The sequence below is a fragment of the Trachypithecus francoisi genome, unplaced genomic scaffold (assembly GCF_009764315.1).
Source record: "Trachypithecus francoisi isolate TF-2019V2 unplaced genomic scaffold, Tfra_2.0 Lachesis_group8, whole genome shotgun sequence".
In the NCBI taxonomy this organism is placed as follows: Eukaryota; Metazoa; Chordata; class Mammalia; order Primates; family Cercopithecidae; genus Trachypithecus; species Trachypithecus francoisi.
The window spans coordinates 101,295,730-101,318,251 of NW_022681473.1; the positions used below are offsets into that span (position 1 = coordinate 101,295,730).

Consider the following 22,522-nt stretch of genomic DNA (forward strand, 5'->3'; position numbering starts at 1 on the left):
AGTCTTTGTCCTGTAGAATTTCACTGGCTAGTGGAGGAGAAAGAGCCAGAAACAGGCAATTAGATTGCAATGTGTGATCTGGGTGCCGTGATAGGGGTGAGTATCCTGGAAGCTTCTGGGAAGAGCACCCAACCCAAGGAAGGAGGATAAGGAGCAAGAGGTGGGAAGGGAAGGGTCAGGAAAGAGATGATTCCATAAAAGCTTGGAGGATGAGCTGCAGTCTGCCTACGCGGGATAGTGCTGGTGTATGCTATTACTCAGGTCCACCATGTGACATAAGAAGAGGTGAGAGGTGAAACTGAGAGAGCAGGGGCCTGGTCCCTTAGAAGGCCTTCATGGGGCTTGGACTTCATTCCAGGGGGAAATGGGGAGCCATGACAGGGTTTTATTTAGGGACATGACATGTTCAGCTCCTCATAACTTTTCGTTGAAGGAGATGACTCTGGGGATTGGGGGAGATGGATTTGAAGAGGGAAGAGTGGAGGTGGGGAGATTAGTCAGGAAGCTTGGCAGAAAACTATGTGAGATATGACAAGTGCCTGAATAGCAGCCATGGGAGCTGGGGAAGGAATCCTGGGCCGAAGCCCCAGAGCAAAGGAACCTTGAGCTATTTGTGGATTTGTTTATTGATTCCATTCTTTCAACAAACATTCAGAGTAATATTTATGGTGGAACACTGGGTGGGGCAGTGAGGGGCAATGGGAGGAGAGGTCTGGTGTTTGTCACAGTTCTCTCCTGCTCAGACTCACTGAGTAGAATCTTTCTTCTTGATTTCTTCTTTGCTTGTGCAAGGATAGATGGTGGTTGGCGTGGGAGCCTCCCATGCTGGAACATGCCTGGCTCACTCCACACTCCACGGTCCTTGCAGATGCATCAAGGAATTTCTTTTTCAGAGCATGTGACTGGAATGAATGCTGTGTCTCCTTGGAGCTCCTGGAAGCTGTCAGGCTCTATGGAAATCTTAGCACCCAAGGAGCAAAGGAGCAAGGATAAAAATGTCTGCCAGCCTTTGGAAGGCCTAGGTGGGGATTCATTTATATCCATGTTGACTTCCAATTCTGAGCTCTTTAGGATTCTGTAACTATTGTAGAGCTAACAACATCATCTTGGCACTCTGTTACTTTAGGATGGTGACAGAGTATTGAGATGTCATGCCATGGCTGTGTCAAGGCTGGGGAAACAGTTCGGTTCTTTTAGCAAAGAAGGGGGGGAAGATGAGATGAATGACTGTCAACCATAGTGAATGACAGCCATCTTGCTTCCTCCTCTTCCTATCTCTTTCCTCACTCTCTAGGGTGCTTGTGCTTAGGAGAAAAGGTGGCATGGGCTCCCTGGATGGGCATTTCTCTGGCCCCAAAGATATAGATGAACCTAGAGAGACCTACATTTAGCCTTGGCTCTGCCTACAAGGCCCCTCTCTTTGGTGCTGGGGCTGATGCCAAATGGTATTCTGATGTGTGACCAAGGGAAGCAGTACAACCACAGAAAGCACAGGGGAACAGTGGTGAAGATGATGGGCAGGATTAAATTGGAGAAATAAAGATAGCAGGAGAGAAACAAAAATATTTTTTCCTTTTCCTCCAAGTACTGATGTAATCAAATCTTCTAAAACACGAGTTGCCCACAACTGCTATGACAATTATTCATAAAAGGCAATGGAGTCCTAGCCTACTCCTTAAAATAAAACCAACTTCTACTTGTGAATAGCTAATTGTCCAGTGCTGCACTCCTGTCCCTTCATGAGGCCCCACATGTCTTTCTATCATCACACAAGCTCAAAGAAGGAAAAAGCATGGACCTTCTCTGTCCTCCTTTGACTTGGCCTCTTAGCAGCATTCACCAGAGTGACACCTCCTTCCTGTACAAAACTCTCACTTTTCTTGGTGCTGAGACACTGCTCTCCTCTGGTTGGCCTCCTGCTTCAATAGCGTCTCATCTCAGTCTTTTTGCTTGTTGTTCTTTCTCTATCTGAACTCATGATATGGATGCTTCTCAGAGTCAAAGTCTGGGTCTTCTGCTCTTCTCTTTCCATATTTTTGCCTAGGTGGTCTCATTTTCCCAGGGTTTAGGTACTGTGAATGCTGATGACTCTGAAATTCATATCTCCTGCTAAGACTTTTCCTCTGACTTTGAGGCTCTCATATCTGACCATCATCTTTACGTCTCTATTTGGATGTCTCAAAAGTAGACCCAACTTGTCCCAAATTGAACTCTTGCTTTCCCCTCCCCTCCAAGAAAACATACCCTGCATCTTCTACATGTTGACTTCTCTTCACTGTTCTTCACATCCATCTGCAAGTTTGGTCAATTCTGTCTCCACTTGTCTGCATCTCTTCCACTGCCTCCCCAGCCTCCATCATCTCTTTCCTGGATTTCTACAGTGGTTTCTGATTAGCCTCTCCACACCCACTCCTGCTTCCCTACAAAATGTTCTCCACTCAGCAGTTGGAGTGCATATAAAAACATGTAAAATAATTCATGTCTCCAACTGAAATCCTATTTAATAACTTTTGGAAGCTTAGCAATATTTATTTATTTATTGAAATAGAGTCTTGCTCCATCACCCAGGCTGGAGTGCAGTGGTGCAATCTCGGCTCACTGAAACTCCTACCTCCTGGGTTCAGGCGATTCTCCTGCCTCAGCCTCCCAAGTAGCTGGGACTACAGGCACTTGCCACCACGCTTGGCTCATTTTTGTATTTTTAGTAGAGACAAGGTTTCACCATGTTGGCCAGGCTGGTCTCGAACTCCTGACCTCAGGTGATTCACCCACCTTGGCCTCCCAAAGTGCTGGGATTACAGGTGTGAGCCACCACACCTGGCCACGATTTTTACTTATTAAACTAAAAACCTTTACACACACATGCGCACACACACACTGATGTCACTCTGCTGCTGAAAATCCTCTAGCAGCTTTCTTTGAACTTTGAATAAAATATAAACTCCTTACTTTAGCCTTCAAGGTAGTTATTGTGCTCAGCTCATGCTTTATTTTGTGTCCCTCCTTCCCTTGCTTTTTCTGTCGTGGCCACTCTGGCATTCTATTAGTTTCTGGAACCATCCAGGCTTTTCTGCCCTCAAGAACTTTGCACACTCCTGGAATGCACCTTCACTTGCTATTTCTGTGGCCGGGTATTTCTCATTATGTAGATTACAACTTACATGTCATCTCCTCCCGGAAGCTTTCCCTGATCTCTGCTGTCATACTTTATCAAGGAATCCTGTTATTTCTTTCATGGCTCTCATTACAACTTAAAATTTTTTCATCTCTTTGTTTAGTTATTTATCTTCTTGACAAGTCTGTAAACGTGTATTTTGTTCACATTTTGTATTCCCGACTACTAACAGTGATTTGCATGTGATAGGTGTTCACTATATACTTGTTGAATAAAAGAGTGTCAGGCTTGCACCAAGTCCTCTACACACTTTATTCTAATTAATGTTTACAAGGAGTCTGAGAGTTAGATGTCACACTAATCCCATTTTATGGACAAGAAAAATTAGGTTTACAGGTGTCAAGGTAATATACCCAAATCCACAGAGCCTACAGGTGGAGAAGCTAGGATTTAAACTTGGATTGTCCAACTCCTGGAGCTGAACACTCATCCACATCACTTTATTGCCACTGGGGTGTGGGAGGATACATAGAAGGGAGCCAGGAAGTTGTTGTGTCTTTAACATAAGTTCAGTCATGCTTTCTGATTTTTAAGATCTTGACATGAAGACCTTAGCTCTTTTCTCGTCTGTTAAGTGACCAGTTTCAGAAGGTTTTGTTTGTTTGTTTCTTCAGGGACAAAACAGGGAGTTAGGCTGCCTGGAGTCTGAATTCAGCTCTGAGCCCAGGAACCATTTATAACTATCTCTCTCTTGCTAGTTCACTTTAACTTCCTAAAGCTGTGCACACTCCATGGCCTAATTCTTGCAATTTGGTTCTGCCTCATCCCTCAATATTTACATTGAAACAAATAGATTGCCCAAATGGTAACCTGTGACAGTTCTCTGTGACTCAGTTTCCATAACTCTGGAGTAACTTGTCTAAATATACTCATCTCTGAGATGTCAGCATGATTCTAACACTTAGTCCAAGTAACAACTCTGGTAGATTAGAAAACAGGACCCCTCCATTCCTATCAAAATCTCAATGATGGTTTATGTAGAAATAGAAAAGTACATGCTAACATTCGTATAGAGTCTTAAGAGACCCCAAATAGCCAAAACAGTCTTGAAAAAGAAGAATGAAGTTGGAAGGCTCACACTTCCTGATTTCAAAGCTTACTACAGAGACACAGTAGTCAAAACAGTGTGGTACTGGTATAAAGACAGATACGCAGACCAGTGGAATAGAATAGAGACTTTAGGAATAAACCCTTGCATATATGGTCAAACAATTTTTGACAAGGGTGCCAAAACTATTAAACGAGAAAAGGATAGCATTTTCTACAAATGGTGTTGGGAAAACTGGATATCCACATGCACATAAATAAATAAATAAATTTGGATCCTTATCTTATACCACATACAAACATTAACTCAAAACAGATCAAAATGTAATAACTAAAACTATAAAACTCTTGGAAGAAAACATAGGGGAAAAGCTACAAGACATACATTTCACAATGATTTCTTGGATATGGCAATAAAAGAATAGGCAACAAAAGAAAACATAGGTAAGTTGGACTTTCTTAAAATTAAAATGTTTCGTGCTCGCTTCGGCAGCACATATACTAAAATTGGAACGATACAGGAACACTTTTACACTGTTGGTGGGATTGTAAACTAGTTCAACCATTATGGAAAACAGTATGGCGATTCCTCAAGGATCTAGAACTAGATGTACCATATGACCCAGCCATCCCACTACTGGGTATATACCCAAAGGATTATAAATTACTCTACTACAAAGACACATGCACACGTATGTTTATTGCGGCACTATTCACAATAGCAAAGACTTGGAATCAACCCAAATGTCCATCTGTGACAGACTGGATTAAGAAAATGTGGCACATATACACCATGGAATACTACGCAGCCATCAAAAAGGATGAGTTTGCGTCCTTTGTAGGGACATGGATGCAGCTGGAAACCATCATTCTTAGCAAACTATCACAAGAAGAGAAAACCAAACACCACATGTTCTCACTCATAGGTGGGAACTGAACAATGAGATCACTTGGACTCGGGAAGGGGAACATCACACACTGGGGCCTATCAGGGGGAGGGGGGAGGAGGGAGGGATTGCATTGGGGAGTTATACATGATATAAACGTTATGCACATGTACCCTAGAACTTAAAGTATAATAAAAAAAAAATTAAAATGTTTCTATATGGTAAAACACTATTAAACAGAGTGAAAAGGCAACCCATGGAATGGGAAAATATTTTCAAATCATATATCTGATGAGAGATTGGTATATACCATATATAAATAATTCCTACAACTTAACAACAACAGAACAAACAACCCAATTAAAAAATGAGCAATAGGCTTGAAAAGATATTTCTTTAAGGAAGATATAGAAATGGTCAATAAGCACATGGAAAAATGTTTAAGCCGGGCGCGGTGGCTCAAGCCTGTAATCCCAGCACTTTGGGAGGCCGAGACGGGCGGATCACGAGGTCAGGAGATCGAGACCATCCTGGCTAACCTGGGGAAACCCCGTCTCTACTAAAAAATACAAAAAACTAGCCAGGCAAGGTAGCGGGCACCTATAGTCCTAGCTACTCGGGAGGCTAAGGCAGGAGAATGGCGTGAACCCGGGAGGCGGAGCTTGCAGTGAGCTGAGATCCGGCCATGGCACTCCAGCCTGGGTGACAGAGCGAGACTCTGTCTCAAAAAAAAAAAAAAAAAAGAAAGATGTTTGATGTTTAATATCATTAGATGTTAGGAAAATGCAAGTCAACACTATAATAAATTACCACTTTACACTACCACTTTACACTAAATTACCACTTTACAACACTATAATAAATTACCACTTTACACTAGGATGACTACTATCAGAAAAAAAAAGAGGAAGAAAAGAAGACAAAGAAAATACAAGTATTAGCAAGAATACATTGCAAGTGGAAGTGTAAGATGGTGCTCAGTCCCTGTGGAAAATGGCATGGAAATTCCTTGAAAAATTAAATGTAGTTACTATATGATTCAGAAATTCTACTTCTGGATATATACAAAAAAGAAGTGAAAGCAGAGACTCGTGTAGATATTTGTATACCCATATTCATAGCAACATTATTCACAATAGCCAAACGGTGGATGCAACCCAAGTCACCATCAATAGATGAATGGATAAAGAAAATGTGGTACATACATACAATGAAATATTATTTAGCCTCAAAAAGGAAATAAATTATTACATGTTACGACATGGATGAGCCATGAAAACATTATGCTAAGTGAAAGTAACCATTCACAAAAGGATAAATACTGTATAATTCTCCTTACACCAGGCACCTAGAGAAGTCACGTTTATAGAGACAGAAAGTGGAATGGTGGCTGCTAGGGGCTGAGCAGGAGGAGGGAATTGAGAGTTACTGTTTCATGTGTATGGAGTTTCAGGTGGGGAAGATGAAAAAGCTCTGGAGATGAATGGTAGTGATGGTTGCCCAACAATGTAAATATGCTTGATGCCACAGAACTGTACATATTAAATGGTAAATTTTATGTCATGTGTGTTTTATATTTTCTCACAACAAAACAAAAGAAAAAACGCTGACAATGTAATTGTCTATGTAGGAAACCCTAAAGACTACTACAAAATCTCATAGAACTGATAAAAGAATTCAGCAAAGTTTCTTGATGCAAAATTAATATACACAAATCAGTAGCTCTCCTATACACCACCAGTAACCAAGGTGAGAATCAAATCAAGATGTCAACTCCTTTTACAATAGCTGCAAAAAAAAGTAATAATACTTAGGAATATACCTAAGCATGGAGGTGAAAGACTTTACACGGAAAACTACAAAACACTGCTGAAAGAAATCATAGATGACACAAACAAACGGAAACACATCCCATGCTCATGGATGGATAGAATCAATATTGTGAAAATGTCCATACTGCCAAAAAAAAAAAAAACTCTACAAATTCAATGCAATTCCCTTCAAAATACCACCATCGTTCTTCACAGAACTAGAAAAAAAAAATCCTAAAATTCATATGGAACCCAAAAGGAGCCCGCATAGCCAAAGCAAGGCTAAACCAAATTGGCTATTTTGGAGTATAGCTAAAATCATGTAGTGGGTACTATGCTAAGCTTTTCAGAGTCCCCCTTCAGGGCTGGAGGGCTTACTCCAGATGCTGGGGATGCCCTCCTTCAGCTGAAAAGAATCACCTCTCACAAGGTCAGGTTGCATTCTTGGGGTGGCCTGAATTTGGTGATCGGTCAATGTGAGGATATTGCAACTATTTTCAGGGTTCTCGAGGTGGGGCTGAGGCTCTGTGGTGCCTGCCCTGAGGCCCAGTTTCCTCTTCTTTATTAGTAACCTGTTTATTTCCCTTCCCACACAGATGTTGACCCTGAAAGTAATTTCTAACAAACTTTCTGCACAATATAAAAAAGGAAAATGAAAACAGCACCTCTTCCTTGATGCTTTACTTCCACTGATGCCAGAAAATATCATCATAACAACCGTATAAATATATGATGGGTGGGATTTGCAAAACACCCCTTGAAGCTGTGCAGTGCAAAACCCACACAAAGGAGCAGTGGTTCTATGTCAACCTCTGTCTCGTTTCTCCCGCGTTTGGAAGTCCCCAGCACCACTGAGATGGATTGACTGATGAGTGCTCACTAGTCCTTAACCAGTGCCTGAGCCAGCCTTGAACAGGGAGGAAGCACATCAGTTGCCCCAGCCCTGCCATGCATTAGAGTTTATAAGTAATTTCTCGTGTCAACCAGATTTGGAAGATGAGAAGTTAAGAGTGAGCTGGGAGGGCTCCCGAGAGACTTTCACTCTTTAGCTCTGTGGGCTCAAGTTTACCTCCTAGTCCTTATACTTTCCTGGCTCATGCTCAGCTCTTTGGATAAGCCAGAGAAAAAAACAGATTAAGTTGGACTTTCTCAAAACTAAAAACGTTACTATATGGAAAAAACACTGTAAACAGAGTGAAAAGGCAACCCATGGAATAGGAAAATATTTTCAAATCATGTATCTGATGAGAGATTGGTATCTACCACATATAAAGAATTCCTATGACTTAACAATAACAGAACAAGAAACCCAATAAAAATAAAAAAATGGGCAGAAGATTTTCAGCTTCTATTAGCCTGAGGTCTTAAGTTGGCTTAAGACCTGTCTCTTGTGTTGGTCTTAAGATGCTGTGTTTCTCAGACTCCATTTTGCCTGTATCGATAGTGAAATAAAGTTCTTAGGGTATCTGTGAGTCCTAGGATCACACCTGGGGTCCCCACTGTCAACAACAACAGGAAAGAAGACCGAAATTAGGGCACTTTATTCCAAGTTCATTTTTCAAGTTGTGTAAGTCAAGCTGTTGCATAAGGTCTTGGTGGTGCTGAGCAAGAGTTAACACCAATTTAATTTACTTTATAACTTGATAATAAAGTCCTCACGTTAAAAGAGAAGAAAAGAAAACCCTCTTCTAAGCCTCCTTCTCTCACAAGCTTGCCTCCCTGTCATTATCCCACTACTCTTTCAACATCACACTGCTGGACAGAGTGTCCACACCCCCGGCTTCTCTCTCCTCCCCTCCCTTTCATTCCTGGGACCATGATGTCTCCCTTGCCCTCCATTCCATGAATACTGTTCCCTCAGGGGCCACTAAGGGCTTTCCAATGGTCAAATTCAGGAAATTCTTTTAAATCTTCCTCTTTTTTGACCACCTCAAAGCTTTCTTCTTTAGGTTTTGTGACACTGTCATATTTCAATTTCCTTTCTAGCTGTCTGTTTTTCAGTATTTCATTGGTAAGTCCTTCTGCCTGTACCTTAAACACTGATGCTCTCTGGGCTCTCTGTCTGTCTTCTACACATTTCCACTTGGATGTCTCTGAAACATCTCAGACTTAGTATGTGCAGAGCTGGCATCATTGTTTCTTTGCTTATCACCTGGTCTGAATCTGCCCCTCTTCTTCTGCTCCCTGTCAGTGTTACCAGCAACTATTCAGTCGCCCACACTGGACCCTTAGCAGTCATCACTTTCTCGAGATCTCTGTCATGTACACCCATATAGATCCACTAAACAAAATGGTAATCCCTCTCCGCCCCAGAACTCTTATCTCTCATTATTGCTTTCCTTAGCACTTATCACCACCTGTACACTACTAGATGTTTAATGATTTATTCTCTGTCTTCCCCCATAAGAAGGAAAGCCCATGTGGGCAAAGGCTGTGCTTTGTCCCCGGCTACATCCCCAGTGTCTAGAGCAGTGCCAGGCACTTAGTTGAGACTCCATAAACATTTGTTGAATGAATGAAAGGAACTTGGATTTCTTCCTGTGCCTCATACTTCCATCTTCACACAATTCCCATTCTAGCTGTTCTTATCTTATCTTGGAATTGCAAATCTGGGCTCCTTTTTGCTTCTTTTCCCACTGTCTTTTTTTTTTTTTTTTTTTTGGAGACAGAGTCTCGCTTTGTCACCCAGGCTGGAGTGCAGTGGTATGGCGTGATCTTGGCTCACTGTAACCTCTGCCTCCCGGATTCAAGCAATTCTCCTGCCTCAGCCTCCCAAGTAGCTGGGATTACAGGCACATGTCCCCATGCCCGGCTAATTTTTTTGTATTTTTAGCAGAGACAAGGGTTCACCATATTGGCCAGGCTGGTCTCGAACTCCTGACCTTGTGATCCACCCACCTCGACCTCCTAAAGTGCTGGGATTACAGGCATGAGCCACCGTGCCCGGCCACCCCATTGTCGCTTTCTTAATTAGGCCCTGTCACCCCATCCAGAGTTATCATGGCCTCCTAGCTCATCTCCTTGCTGTGGCTGTCTTCTTAGACCTTTCTCTGCTTCCTCTCTAAATAATTTTCTCTCCAACGCACAGTCTGGAGTCTCCTTCCTCTGCCTCAATCCCATGGATGTTCACTTTGTAGATGCTCATTAATGTGTGCCTGACAGCCCGGGCCTCTCTCTGGGGAGAGAGGTCCAGTGAGAGTCACAGTTTTGTCCCATTTTAAAATGAGGATCAGGGAGGGATTGAAACGCAATACAGAGCTTACAGCTGTAGGCACTGACCAGCAGAGATACACAGAATTGGAGACAAGTGACACAACCTGTTAAAAGAACTTGGGAGAGATACCGGGAGTGTGGACTGGAATGACTGGGGCAGCATTCTAGAATGAATCATTACAACAGAGATCAACAACCACATGGGGTAGGGAGGGGCTGGAGAGAGACGGGGAAGAAAAAGAAATTCAGTCATGCTGAAGTGAGATTGGATTTCCACACTTGTCTACACTGAAAAGCTAAAAATAGGGACATCTGGGGAGAAAAATAGTGAGGAGTCTTTTAATTCTACTGACATGGACTATAAGGAGGGAGGTTTGCAGGGAAGGATGTGTCTCTCACTCTTAGGGGCAAAACTGGAAAAATTTTTATTTTGGGGGCCCCAACCTTCACTCTCTCCACTCCACCCCCTGCCTGTTCTCTCTATCTTTCCTCACTATCAAAACCTCTTTTTTAAGGAAAGAGCCTGATAACATTCATTTACATAAATCTATAATAGTTAATGTGGTGATTTTAGATGTTAGAAGCAGAAGTCTGAAATCAAAGACACGTAAGTACAGCAACCATTAAAAAAAGACGTATATAATTCACTGCATCCAGCACAGGGCTAAACCCAGTGGTTGCTCCACAAATATTTGTTGAAAGATGTTCAAAAAAGCATTATTTATATTATCAAACTCCACAAACAATACAAGTATCCAAAAATGGGGAAACCATTGCAAAATCATCCATATGAAGAAATATTACATAGCCATAAAAATATCTAGAAAAGCTTTTTAATGATCCAGAGGAATAAATGCTTATACTAATGTTAGGCAAAAACAGCAGGATTCGAACTGCTACTATAATATGTCAATTATAAAAATCATATGCACATACAGAAGACACAATCTATGAGTATCTCTGGAATCCGTGGGATTTGGGGTTATTTTTAGTTCTTTCTACTTTTCTGTATTTTTGAATTGTTTATACTTGGTATGAAAGAAATATCCCAAAGTAAACGTTGTGGAAGATTTACTTAGGGGAAGAAACACTTTTCAGGGGTCCTCGCTAATTACACTGTACTGGTGTGGCCCACTTGGTCTATTATAGAGGAGGAAAGTGGGGAAGAGAGAGGGCCTGTCCAATAAGGGAGGATGGATGGTCTGGCAGCAGAGGATGGACTTTTAAAAACTGCTACAGTGGCTGGGCGCGGTAGCTCACGCCTGTAATCCCAGCACTTTAGGAGGCTGAGGCGGGCAGATAATGAGGTCAGGAGTTCGAGACAAGCCTGACCAACATGGTGAAACACTGTCTCTACTAAAAATACAAAACTTAGCTGGATGTGGTGGCGTGCGCCTGTAATCCCAGCTACTCAGGAGGGTGAGGCAGGAGAATCGCCTGAACCGAAACGGAAGTTGCAGTGAGCAGAGATGGTACCACTGCACTCCATCCTGGGCGACAGAGCGAGGCTCCGTCTCAAAAAAACAAAACAAAACAAAAAACAAAAAATCTGCTACAGGAGTGGGGAGGCCGACCTTTGAAGAAAAAGGGCGTACCCGGTAACATTAGTGCTTTAGTGCCTTTGAATTTATGCAGACTTTCTCTGTTAGAGGGTTTCTGTGTTCTAGGCTAACAGGTTAACCTGACATCTGGAACACCTTCCTCACATTAGTTCCTTACACACCCAAGCCTTCAGGTGCTGAGACATGTTTCTTTTCACCCTGCTGTCTCCACCCCCTACTTTTGAAAACACAGCTGGAATTTTAATTAAAGCCTATTGTGTTGGTACCTCAGTAGTGTTGGTACCTCAGTAATATTCTACATTAATATCTTTAAGAATTAAGGTCATGTCCCCATGTAAGAAAATATTATTTAATGTTGATTCTATATCATAATCTCTTTATAAAAGCCTTGGCTATTTTAATAAAGAGACCACAGATTTCAGAATTTATAAACAGGAAAACATTTTCTTCGGGTTATTTCTGGAAATCCCTTCCAAACATCTGAGTTTTCTTCTAACTCAAGTCTCTTCCCACCTCCTTCCCAGGGGATCTGCTGAAGGGTGTTGTATGTCTCCCTGTGGGACAGCAAACTTCACAGTCAGGATAAAACAAACAAACAAACAATATCAAAACAACACCCAGCAACAGCAACCCCCATCCCTCTCCAAAGTTCTAATTTCCCGCACTTAAAATTAAGTCCTGGGCTATCCTTGTGTTGCAAGAATCTTAGAATCGAAATGGAGGGATTTGACAACTTTAAATACCTAACCAAATCTAAACTTTTGCTTCTATTATTTACTAGTTATCAAAATATGCAAACTGCTGATTAAGGAAGGCTGGGTGGCAGGAGCGCCTGCGAAGGCGGCGTAGGGGAGAAGTGTGAAAAGAAATCCCAGCTCTCCCTGGGAGACTGCGTGTGAAAGAGCCCGGCTCCCCCAAAAACTCCAGGCCGCGTTTTGCAGGCTTCCGCATCTGCCTTCTCTGTCTCTCTTACCTCCTTGATGTTCGGCACTATTTGTGGCCGGCGTGGTGGAAGGACACAGTGAGGTTCTCACCCCCGCCCCCCCGCTCCTCGCTCCCATCCCAGTTCCATCAAAACGAACCCGGGCCAGCGCAAGGATCTCCGAGTTGCGAGTGTGCTGAGGCTGGGACTGTCACTCATTCTCCGATCAGCGCGTGAACGCAGCTCGGCTGCCGCTGGCAGGAAACAATTCTGCAAAAATAATCATACTCAGCCTGGCAATTGTCTGCCCCTAAGTCTGTCGCTCTGCCGCCGTCCACACTCGCTGCAAGGGAGGGAGCACAGAATTTACCGCGGCAAGAACATCCCTCCCAGCCAGCAGATTACAATGCTGCAAACTAAGGATCTCATCTGGACTTTGTTTTTCCTGGGAACGGCAGGTACATTTTTTTTTTTTTAATTCTCAATCTGGTTTGCTAATTACCCCTTCCTCCTACTCCTAGGAGGAACGCTATTATTTTGGGTGGTTTTATGTGGACTGCTAAGGCTGGTCATTTGCGTTTAGCTGTGAAAGGAGCGCGTCGCCCTTGCTGCCCAGCCGAACCGCGCTCCCTCCCGGGCTGCGCTGCACGGGAGCTGCCTCCCCGCGCCGCCAGCGCCCGGCGCCCCTCCGGCGCGTCCGCCCTTCCCACTTTGTGCGCCCGCGGCGGTGGGAGCAGAGCGGGTCAGTTCCTGCGGGCTCAGCGGCCGCGCTGGTGATGGGCAGCGCTCCTTCCCCAAAGGCGGGCGGCGGGGCGGGGGACGTCGCGGCTCGGGTGGTGCCGCCGCACGGGCTCGGATTCTGAGGGGGAAGGGGCTTGTCAGCCCCGGCTCCGGGAAGAGTGAACAATAAGGCTAGGGCAGCCGCCCCAGATCGTTATATCCCCGGGTCTAATAAAGTCAGGATCCTTGCTTTGCCTCCCCCGCCCCAGCCAAATAACGGTTTGCAAAATGGGGCGAAATGGGCAGAATAGCAGGGCTGTGTGGCCGTTGTTGCACCCCAGTCGATATGACGTTAGTTTTTCATTTGCCAAATTGCTGGTTAGTTGCAAAGCCTACCCTCCGCCGCGAGCACTGAAGGATGGGAGGGTCGAGCGCCGCGTTTTGACAGGAGGAAGTGCAGAGGGGCGGAGGGCGAGGAGGGCGTGATCGGGTCTGCCTGGTGTGTGTGCGCGTGTGCGCGCGCGTGTGCCTTTACACGCGCCGCGTGCCCAGTGTTGCACGGGGCGGGAGAAGAATGGCAGGTAGCCGCCCGAAACACCTCGCCCTGTCTCCTTTCTTTGGGCGAGGTTCCCGATCCTGGCAAAGTGTGAACAATAGGGAGCTGGGAGGAAGACAGTAGTGATGCTGCCGCGGGTGGCGGGGGTTGGCCGCCGCCCAGAGAACCTCGGCAGCGGGGAGGGAGGTGCATTGCATTTTGGCTATTTCCATCCCGGCCTCCCTGGAAAATTCTTCTGTGCGTGCCCACCCTCCCCTCCAGCTGTCATCCCCCCACCTCCACCCAAGGATTTGCGCTTTGGCTCTGATGGACGGGAGGGGAGGGAGAAAAGCAGGGGACGCAGAGAGCTGGGTGGGTTGGGCGGACATTCTGGGCGGGGGGGGGGGGGGGGGGGGCGTGTGCTGGAAAGCGACTGAGGAAAAGCCGGGCGGAGGGGCTGTGTGTTGCGGTTGCCGCTGTCAGGTGCCGTTATACCTTCTCTGGACTGCCGAGCCCGGGTTGGGGAGCGCATGGGGCGGGCTGGGGAGCGCACGGGGCGGGTCAGGGAGCACCCAGTGAGCCCCCTCCGCAGGCGGCACAGGAGCAGCGCTCGGCCGCCGCCTCCAGCCAACTCGGGTCCCTCCCATGGCGACCAATCAGCGCGAGGCTGGCTGGGCGGGAAGCCGCAAGAGGCTTTTATTGCGGCGCGGGTGGCGGCCAGGAGCTGCCAGGACAGTCTCCCGGTGCTCCAGCCTAACGGTCTCGCTCAGTCACCGCCAGGAGAAACCCCCGCCCTGTGGCCGGTCCCCAGCCTGCCCGGCAGTTTCTGAGGAAATAAAATGGAGACTAGGTGGTCACCCGGAGTGCTCCTGGTCCGGCCGCCCGTGCTCTCCCACTCTCGCCTCTTTCATGCCGACTTGGAGCATCCCACCGCCCCCGCCAGCGCTCACCCTCGTGCCGCGGAATCCGAGCCTGAGCGCGTCGCCGGGGAGGGCACCCTGGCAGGCACACCGTCGCGTCGCGCGTGCGCTGACGCTGACCGGCGGGCCGGGGGCGCTACTGGCGGCGGGGGCGGGGCCGTGGCAGGGCCCGGAGGGGTGGGGACCAAGCCTCGTCTGCCTGGCGCTGGGTCTCCGCTGCCACCTGGGCGGGGGCCACCCCGGCTATGCCCCTTTCCGTGGTCCCATGGGTGCTGCGACGCGACCTGTCCGCACGGGGCGGGGGAAGGGGGTGTTTTTGAGACCTCCTCGCCCTCAGGTGGGAGCGTGACAATGGAACCTGGATCTTTGGTGGGCCTTTTGGGGGATGGCCTGGCGGTCCTTTCCATCATCGTGATGGGTACAGTCATCAGTATTTGGATCCTGTGGAAGTTGCAGGCCCAGGAATTCCCACTGGGATGTTCGTGGAGGCCCAGGCAGGGGAGGCATTCTGACCAGTGTTCCCTGGAATGAAAGCGACCTCTTTCCTGGCCTGGTATCTTGAGAATGGGAAGAAAGCAGAACGTGAAACACATACAAGGTTGCTTAACAAAGGAAAGAAGTCGAATGGTTTTCCAAAGAGAAATAATTTCCCATTAAAATGTCTTTTGTACTATATATATATTTTTAAAAAATCAAAGAATTCAAGTCAAAGGGTCAGAATGAAAATGAAAATATAACGCACAAGTATATATACATATGTATATATATCTGAGGATTTTTTTTTTTTGGACTCAAATGTAACATGTCCAGGGCAGTGGTAACTGAGTTTGTGTGCTCCGCTCTGTGCATATGAAAATTTACATATAAGGCAAGCTAACCTTAATATATCAAGTGAGTCCGATGGGCTGCCCCCTCCTCTTTTGATGTCCTCTGCTCTTTAGAAATACAATGAAAGGTTGTGCAATTGCATAGTAAATTTGAGTTTAGTATAAATTTTGGATGTTTTGAAGAATTGTTTGCTTGAACGATCTGGGATGGTTAAAGCACATGTTTACTTGATAATTTTAGTCTTGTGTCAGTTAAACTTGCAAGAGTCAAGGAATGGATAGGACTGGGTTTCTAACAAGATAACACCGGTTAAGAACAAAGAGCTACTTTACAAAAGCTAACATTGAAATCAAGTAGTATACATCATATCTCTCACTAAGCAAATTAAGGTGCGCTTCCACAAAGTTTACTATGAGCACAGTTATAGTGAGCCATATATTTTTGTTGATTTTCGTTTTAAGATTGAGAATGTGTTTTTAAACAGAATTTCACTGAGTGTAATAAAAGCTGTATAAGAATGTGAAAAACCTTTCACAACTCTAACCAAACCCTAGGAAGATTATTTTCTTTCAATAAATACTAGCATATTTAAAAATATTAATAACTGATAATTTGTTTAATATCCAACAGAGTTATTAAAAACAGGGAATATAATCCAGACATTGTAGACATGTGGGCTGTGATTTATGTAAGTTTTTGAGTTACTATTCCCTCTATAAATGTCTTAAAGATCTGCTAACCTAGCTAAGCTTTCATTACTCTCAAATTGTTTGCTTAAGCTAATTCTTTATGAACTCCTTCCTTCTTTCCTAAATTATTGAACCTGATAACTTCTTCCCAAATACCTTTATGTAAGATTTTTTTAAAAAAAAATTGGAATATCAGAAAATAGCAGGACATATTCTTGTTTAGTAAAGGAGGTTCCTCTAAGTCTTACTATGATAATTGATTAAACTCAGAATATGTTGATTTAACTGGTGGCTGGTTTCTTGAGTTTGATAGTTCAAGAATTAAGATAGTAATTGCAAAGAAAAACAATCCCACATCAAAACTTAAAAAAAAAAATGGTGTGGGTGTGCTATTTGTAAGGGATGTGGGTGTTTACTGAAGGCAGCAATAAGAAGGAGAAATTAGTCTGTAGCACCCCCAAATTTCAAGTTTTGAACAGTGCTTCTGTTTGGAATCCATTTATCATTAATTGAATTCCTCAGATAGGTAATGTGTAATTTAACGGAAGTAACCTATATCTGTATTTTCTGTCACAAGGAACAATGTCTTAATTGCCTTTCAAAATAAACAGCACCATTTTGTCACTCAAAAGCTAATCTTTAGACATGTGTTTGTTCACTACAGAACCCAGTTTCTCAAATTATAGAGAGCATTTTGTAAACTTTACACTGCTTAAAATATGAACTCTGGAATTTATGATGTAACCACTTAATTTTTCAAGGCGATGAAGCCTCTGTTAAGTATGAGTTTGATAAATTTCTCATATTTTTGTCTTTAGTATTAAAGAACTGTGGCTGCCGTCCAGACTGAAAGTGGCTTCAATACTACTGGCAGACTTCCAAAGACATTTTACAGACAGTCCTTTCTGACTTAGTGTAAAATAAATGATTGAGTACCTGTTGCTAAAGAATGGGTTGCACTTTCCCTTAGGATCTTGAGCTTGTGATGGAGAGCAGAACCAATTGGCAGGCCGGGGAGAGAAGGGATTGCACCTGCCCCCATCAGTCTGCGGGAAGAGTCATAGACTGGGAGGAGACAAAGACATTTTATAAAGGCTCTCCTGTACCAGTTCAGCATTGTGTTTTTGAGCACACACATGTTTTCTGGTGTCAAGATAAATATTTTAATGTAAATTCCATAATTGATCATTTTTCAGTTTAGCAGTTGTAACATAGAGACTAAGGAACATCTGGAACTTTAAAAGAAATGGCGTCACATTACAGGGAGCATTTTACTAATCTTAAAACTGGGTTACAAACTACACAAAATTGAAAACATTAATCACGTGGCTGCATAAAATGAGGTCACTTGAGCTTTTAATAAAAATCACTAAGGTGAAAATTCCTTTGGTTAAAAAGAAAGAATTCTAAGTACAATTCGGAAGAAGAAAATTTTATACATTTCATAATATACCCAATGACTCTGAGCAATACTGTAAGAGATGGCCTCTTAGGAAGGAGGAAATGTCCAAGGACCTCTCTGAATCCTAATGATTAGGTTTCTATGAGCTCCAGAGTTTTTACTATTTGAAAACATTGTAGTGAAACTCTTTTTACCAATACGGATAGATATGCTTACTACTTACGGTAGGATAATAGAATACAGAAGTCAATCTGAAGGTCATAGTCCTGTTACGTCTAGCCTCTTTTGTTATTAACTCTTGGGGTCAAACCTTAAAACCATTTGCTGATGTAAAGGGATGTAAATTATTTGGCATTGGCAGTGGTGCCATTATGCCCTTTCGTTTCATGTTGTTGAAATACTGTCTCTCAGCTGCAGATGCTCATTAGGAGCATTGCCTTTTGATGTTGGTCTGGGTGCCAAATGGCGTCCTTTCAGCCAGTTTCAATACATTACATTTAAAACGTTCTCAGGCCGTGTCTACATCCAGCCACTGAGTTAACGGATTTTCAGTTGGGTAGACACACTTTTCCTTTCCTGCAGTATTAATTTAGCTTCTAAGCAATTGGAGACTCCAAGAGGACTGCACTAAAAGGATAAGCCATTTGGTATATCTTGTGTATGTGTGCTTTTGAAAAACAGATTGTAATAAACCCATTATGCATTCTTTTTTCTTCCAAATATATGTAACACTTTCTTGAATTCAAAGATTGCGTGGCTGATACGATTTAAAAGGCTTCTGTGTTACCTATGTTCCACTTGGTACTCTGAGGACTTTTTGATTTGTAGCTGGAAACCCGGATAACAGCTGATCTTCCGTTTTCTATTTGGCGTCATTCCTGAGATAAAGTGTAAAATGCCTTTTGTTGTATGTTAATCTCCTCCTTTGGTATCTGATTACCTCATCATTTAAGAATATTCGTAGTAATGTCACAGTATTTGAGATTGTGTTACATTAGGTATTCTCTTAAATAGTTGATCAAATATGTTTATTGAGTGCTAGCTTTTTATCATCTGCTCTGTGGGGAATTAAAAGGAGTGAGATGACATAATTTCTGCTGTCAGGGAACCTTGGGAGTAGTAGAGACTAGAGATTAAGAGAGGTAGATAACCCTGGATTGAAACCCCAGACATATCCCTTACTAGCTGTCTGATCTTGGACAAATGATTTAACTCGTCCAAGTTTCAGTTTCCTCTTCCGTGAGATTGGAAAATTAGTAATGCCTACTTGTTAGAGTTATAAATATTTTAGAGATCTTAGAACTTCAGTGCATGTAAGCAGTGTTCATTAATGGGGAAGAAGGTTATATATGGATCTGGAAAAAATAATTATTTAGACATAGTGCCCTCTTTTTAGAAGGATTTTAAAAAGGATTTTATGATAACATGACTCCTTCAGAGATTAGAACTAGGCTTAAAAAGTTGGTCACTAAATATGCCTGCAATTCCATGTTGGTTGTGAATACTTCAGAGAAAAAAATGGCCAGATTGTAAGGTTGAAAACCGTCTGCACAAGGGTGGATCTAGGTTTTGTGGGGCCTGAAGGGTATACAATTTTGAGGGCCTTCTTTAAGGAAAATACAAAACTCTCTTGCTTTTGCAAAGTTTAGTTGAATACATGACCATGAGAACACATTGCCAAGTCCCGGTCCCCCAGAGCCTTGGAAGGAGTCCATGCAATTGAGGAACCCTGAAAACTTCTGGCCCTGCTTTAGCAACTATCCTTTGGTCCACTTGGACTCATTGCTTGGGAATATAAACTAATTGTTCCAGTTTATTAAACGTGGACCTCATAGAGTTTGTGTAGTGCTTTGAAGATTACAATCGTATCTTAGAATCACAAAGTCGTTTTTAGAAAGAAGTATTTCACTTTTATTTGACAGAAAATCTTAAATGAGATCTGAGCTGATTTGATATTTGTCACTGCCGATATTCTTGTAAATTACTAACTAGAAGAAAATAAAGCAATTGCTATTATTATTCAAATGAGTGAGACATAAGTGCCCGATTGGCAGGGCAAGAAGTAGTTTTGCCAGCTAAAGGCATATGATATTGGAGAGGAGACTGAAGATTTTGTCGTAGCTATCTAAAAGGAGATAAACTGGATATATAATACCAATAATTATATCTTAATCATCACGTTATGGTTTACAAAACACTTTGATATGCGTTTAATCTTCACACTAATTATTTAGTAAATATTGACTGAGTACGTGCTCTGTACTGGGTGCTGGGAATACAGTGGTGAACTAGATATACATTGTCCCTGTTTTCATGGAGTTTCCAGTCTAGTAGTACAGAGAAATATAGACATTAAAAAGTAACACACACATTATAATTACATATTCAGATTAAAATCCAAGAAAAACCCAGGATGAGAGATTATCAAGGGGGATTGGGTGGTTGGGGAGGTGAGGATGTAACATTTAAACAACTGTGAAATAGGAAGAACAGATGGTATTCTCATTTTAGGGCATGATTGATTGACTACTTAATTCAACAAATGTTGAATTACAACAAACATTCCTGAATTCCTTAATTCAACAAATCTTTGTGAAGTCTGGAGAAGGTTAGACAGCTTCAGGAATTGTGTGGAGTTTCATGTTATAAAGTCCAGGAAAATATACATCTGCCTTTATAGAGCTTACCACCTGGAAGGAGAGGAGAGAGACATACTATACTTATAAATAGAGGCATGAAGTAAATGCTGTTGGACCACAAGAAAGGAAACAATTAATTCTGCCTGGGACTCCCTCGAGCCGGGCTTGGGGAAGAGTTGCTTTCATTAGATGGAGCAGGAAGAAAGGGTGATCTGGGCAGAGCAGACAGCCTGAGCAGTGGTTGAGACGTGAATCCGGTTGTACATGGGGAACAGTGTGAGAGTAGTGGGGAGGAGTAGCCAGAGATAAGGAGAAAAAAAATTCTGCAAGTCCAGATTGTAAGTCTTTAAATGGAAACTGAGACTGAGAAAAGGTTAAGTGACTTACACAGGTGGAGCTGAGACTGCAACTTGCATTCGTTGTCTGAATTGTATCCTTTTCTAAGGCAAGGATAATTTGAATATATATAGCATCTGAATACGTGCCAAGCAAGCAAGAGTTCCTGTGGCTTCTGGACTGAGTCTGACCAAAGTGTGGGAGGAGTGATGGGGAGGAAGGGCACTATTCAGAGCTATGGTCTGAAGGAACCGACCTGTCATTCTGCAAGTTGCTGTCGTTTGAGCCTGTTTCCCCATCTGTAAAATGGGGTTCATGACACTTCCATTGTGGGTCTTGGTGAGCTGAAATAAAACCACATACATAAAGCAGATATGAAGTATGTACTCATTATGTGCTTTAAAGAAGTTCCCCGTGGTCAGAGATTTTATTTGAAATGTTTGTTTAAAAAGGTGTATAGTACTGTGAATATGATGTGCAAAGTTCTGTGCTAGAGGCTGAGAGGAAAAACAAAATAGATTTAAGGTTACTATACTGACCTTTCAGGTGGTTGGAGAGGAAGCACTTTTACTTAGTTCAAGTTGTGAAGAAATCGTGAAAGATATTATATCAATAAGTGCCCAAATGAAGCAGGCAGGTAATAACTGGGAAAATTGAGAGGCAAAAATCACGTCTATTGGTTTTAATGTCTGGGGGGAAAAAGGTATAGAAAAGCTAGAACTTGACCTGGACTTCCACGGATATGAAGATAAATAGGGAGAGAGGGCCTGTTCTCCTATAGGATAAGATGGATCTGGCCAAAGAATTACTATTGAAGAGCAGTTAAAGGTTGGATCTTGGGGCAAGTCATATTTAAATCTTAAATGTTAGAGAAAGGAGAGGGGTCCTGGTGGAGATGATAGAGGAAGTAAAAATATATACATGTTTAAGAGTATAGTCAGCAATAGCAACTGAACGTGTGCTGCGCCAGGCTGTGTGTTTGGGACTAGCTGGGAATTAGCAGAGAGTTAAGTGGAACAAATTGATAGAGTTCACTGCAGCACTTAAAGGGAATTCTGGTTTTATATAGCATCCACTATGGTGGTTGGACAAAATGAAGGGCTAACGAAAGGGTTTTTATTGCTGCATGAAACATCAACTAGATGATACTAGGAGAAGGGAGGTCAGTGAAGTCCAATGAAAGTATCTTGCTTAATTAGTAGGAGCACTTGTATGTGGGGAAAGGATACCATTGGGCTTAGATTCAAAAGATGTGGGTTCAAAAAGTTGCTCTGCTACTGACTAGCCAAGTGAATTTATATCAGTTATGTAACCTCTTTGAACTGTAACTTCCTCATTTGAATATAATAACAAAATAAGATAATATATGGGAAATGCATTGCAAATGAAATATTTCACAGCTGTACATTTTATACATTTTATTAGTAGACATGTTGCTGAAAAATTAAATAAAAATCAAATTTTATGTACTGCTAGAGGTGCTTGTTTGATTAAAGAAACCCAACTACGATATGTTTTCTAAAGCAGGTAATTTTGGAAAGATACACTTGTAATGATTTTGAATAAGGATAAAAAGGGCATAGCTGAGATGTTAGAAATAACAAAGCAACCAAGGGTAGATGATAGATCCCAAATGGTAGATGACTGAGAAGGAGAAAGATCTTTGAAGTTACAAACTCAAGGAAATTAAATAATCATGGTACTCTAAATATGATGGAGAAATTAAGAGACAGGTTAGGTTTTAGAAAAAGTTTGGACCTCCTAAATACCTTAACCTGTAGGTCAGTATTTTTCAAACTATGGATGATGAAATCTATTTAATGGGCTTCCATATAC

The 22,522-nt window shown here is 42.9% G+C and overlaps 1 protein-coding gene and 1 long non-coding RNA gene across 22 annotated transcripts in view; one reads left to right on the forward strand and one right to left on the reverse strand.

Moving 5' to 3' along the window:
* Positions 1-10,669: 10,669 nt before the first annotated feature.
* LOC117079882 lies at positions 10,670-14,903 on the reverse strand. The gene is made up of 3 exons (XR_004435642.1): positions 14,647-14,903; positions 12,778-12,887; positions 10,670-12,249 (listed from the first exon to the last, which is right to left on the reverse strand). It is a non-coding gene; the product is annotated as an uncharacterized LOC117079882 (long non-coding RNA).
* NCAM1 (neural cell adhesion molecule 1) overlaps positions 12,623-22,522 on the forward strand; it is a 316,731-nt gene continuing 306,831 nt past the window's right edge. For all 21 annotated transcript variants that reach the window (XM_033204122.1, XM_033204118.1, XM_033204129.1 and 18 more), the window contains exon 1: positions 12,623-13,075. In XM_033204122.1, the coding sequence (XP_033060013.1) occupies positions 13,024-13,075 (52 nt within the window). In that variant the 5' untranslated portion in view covers positions 12,623-13,023. The remainder of the gene's footprint in view (positions 13,076-22,522) is intronic.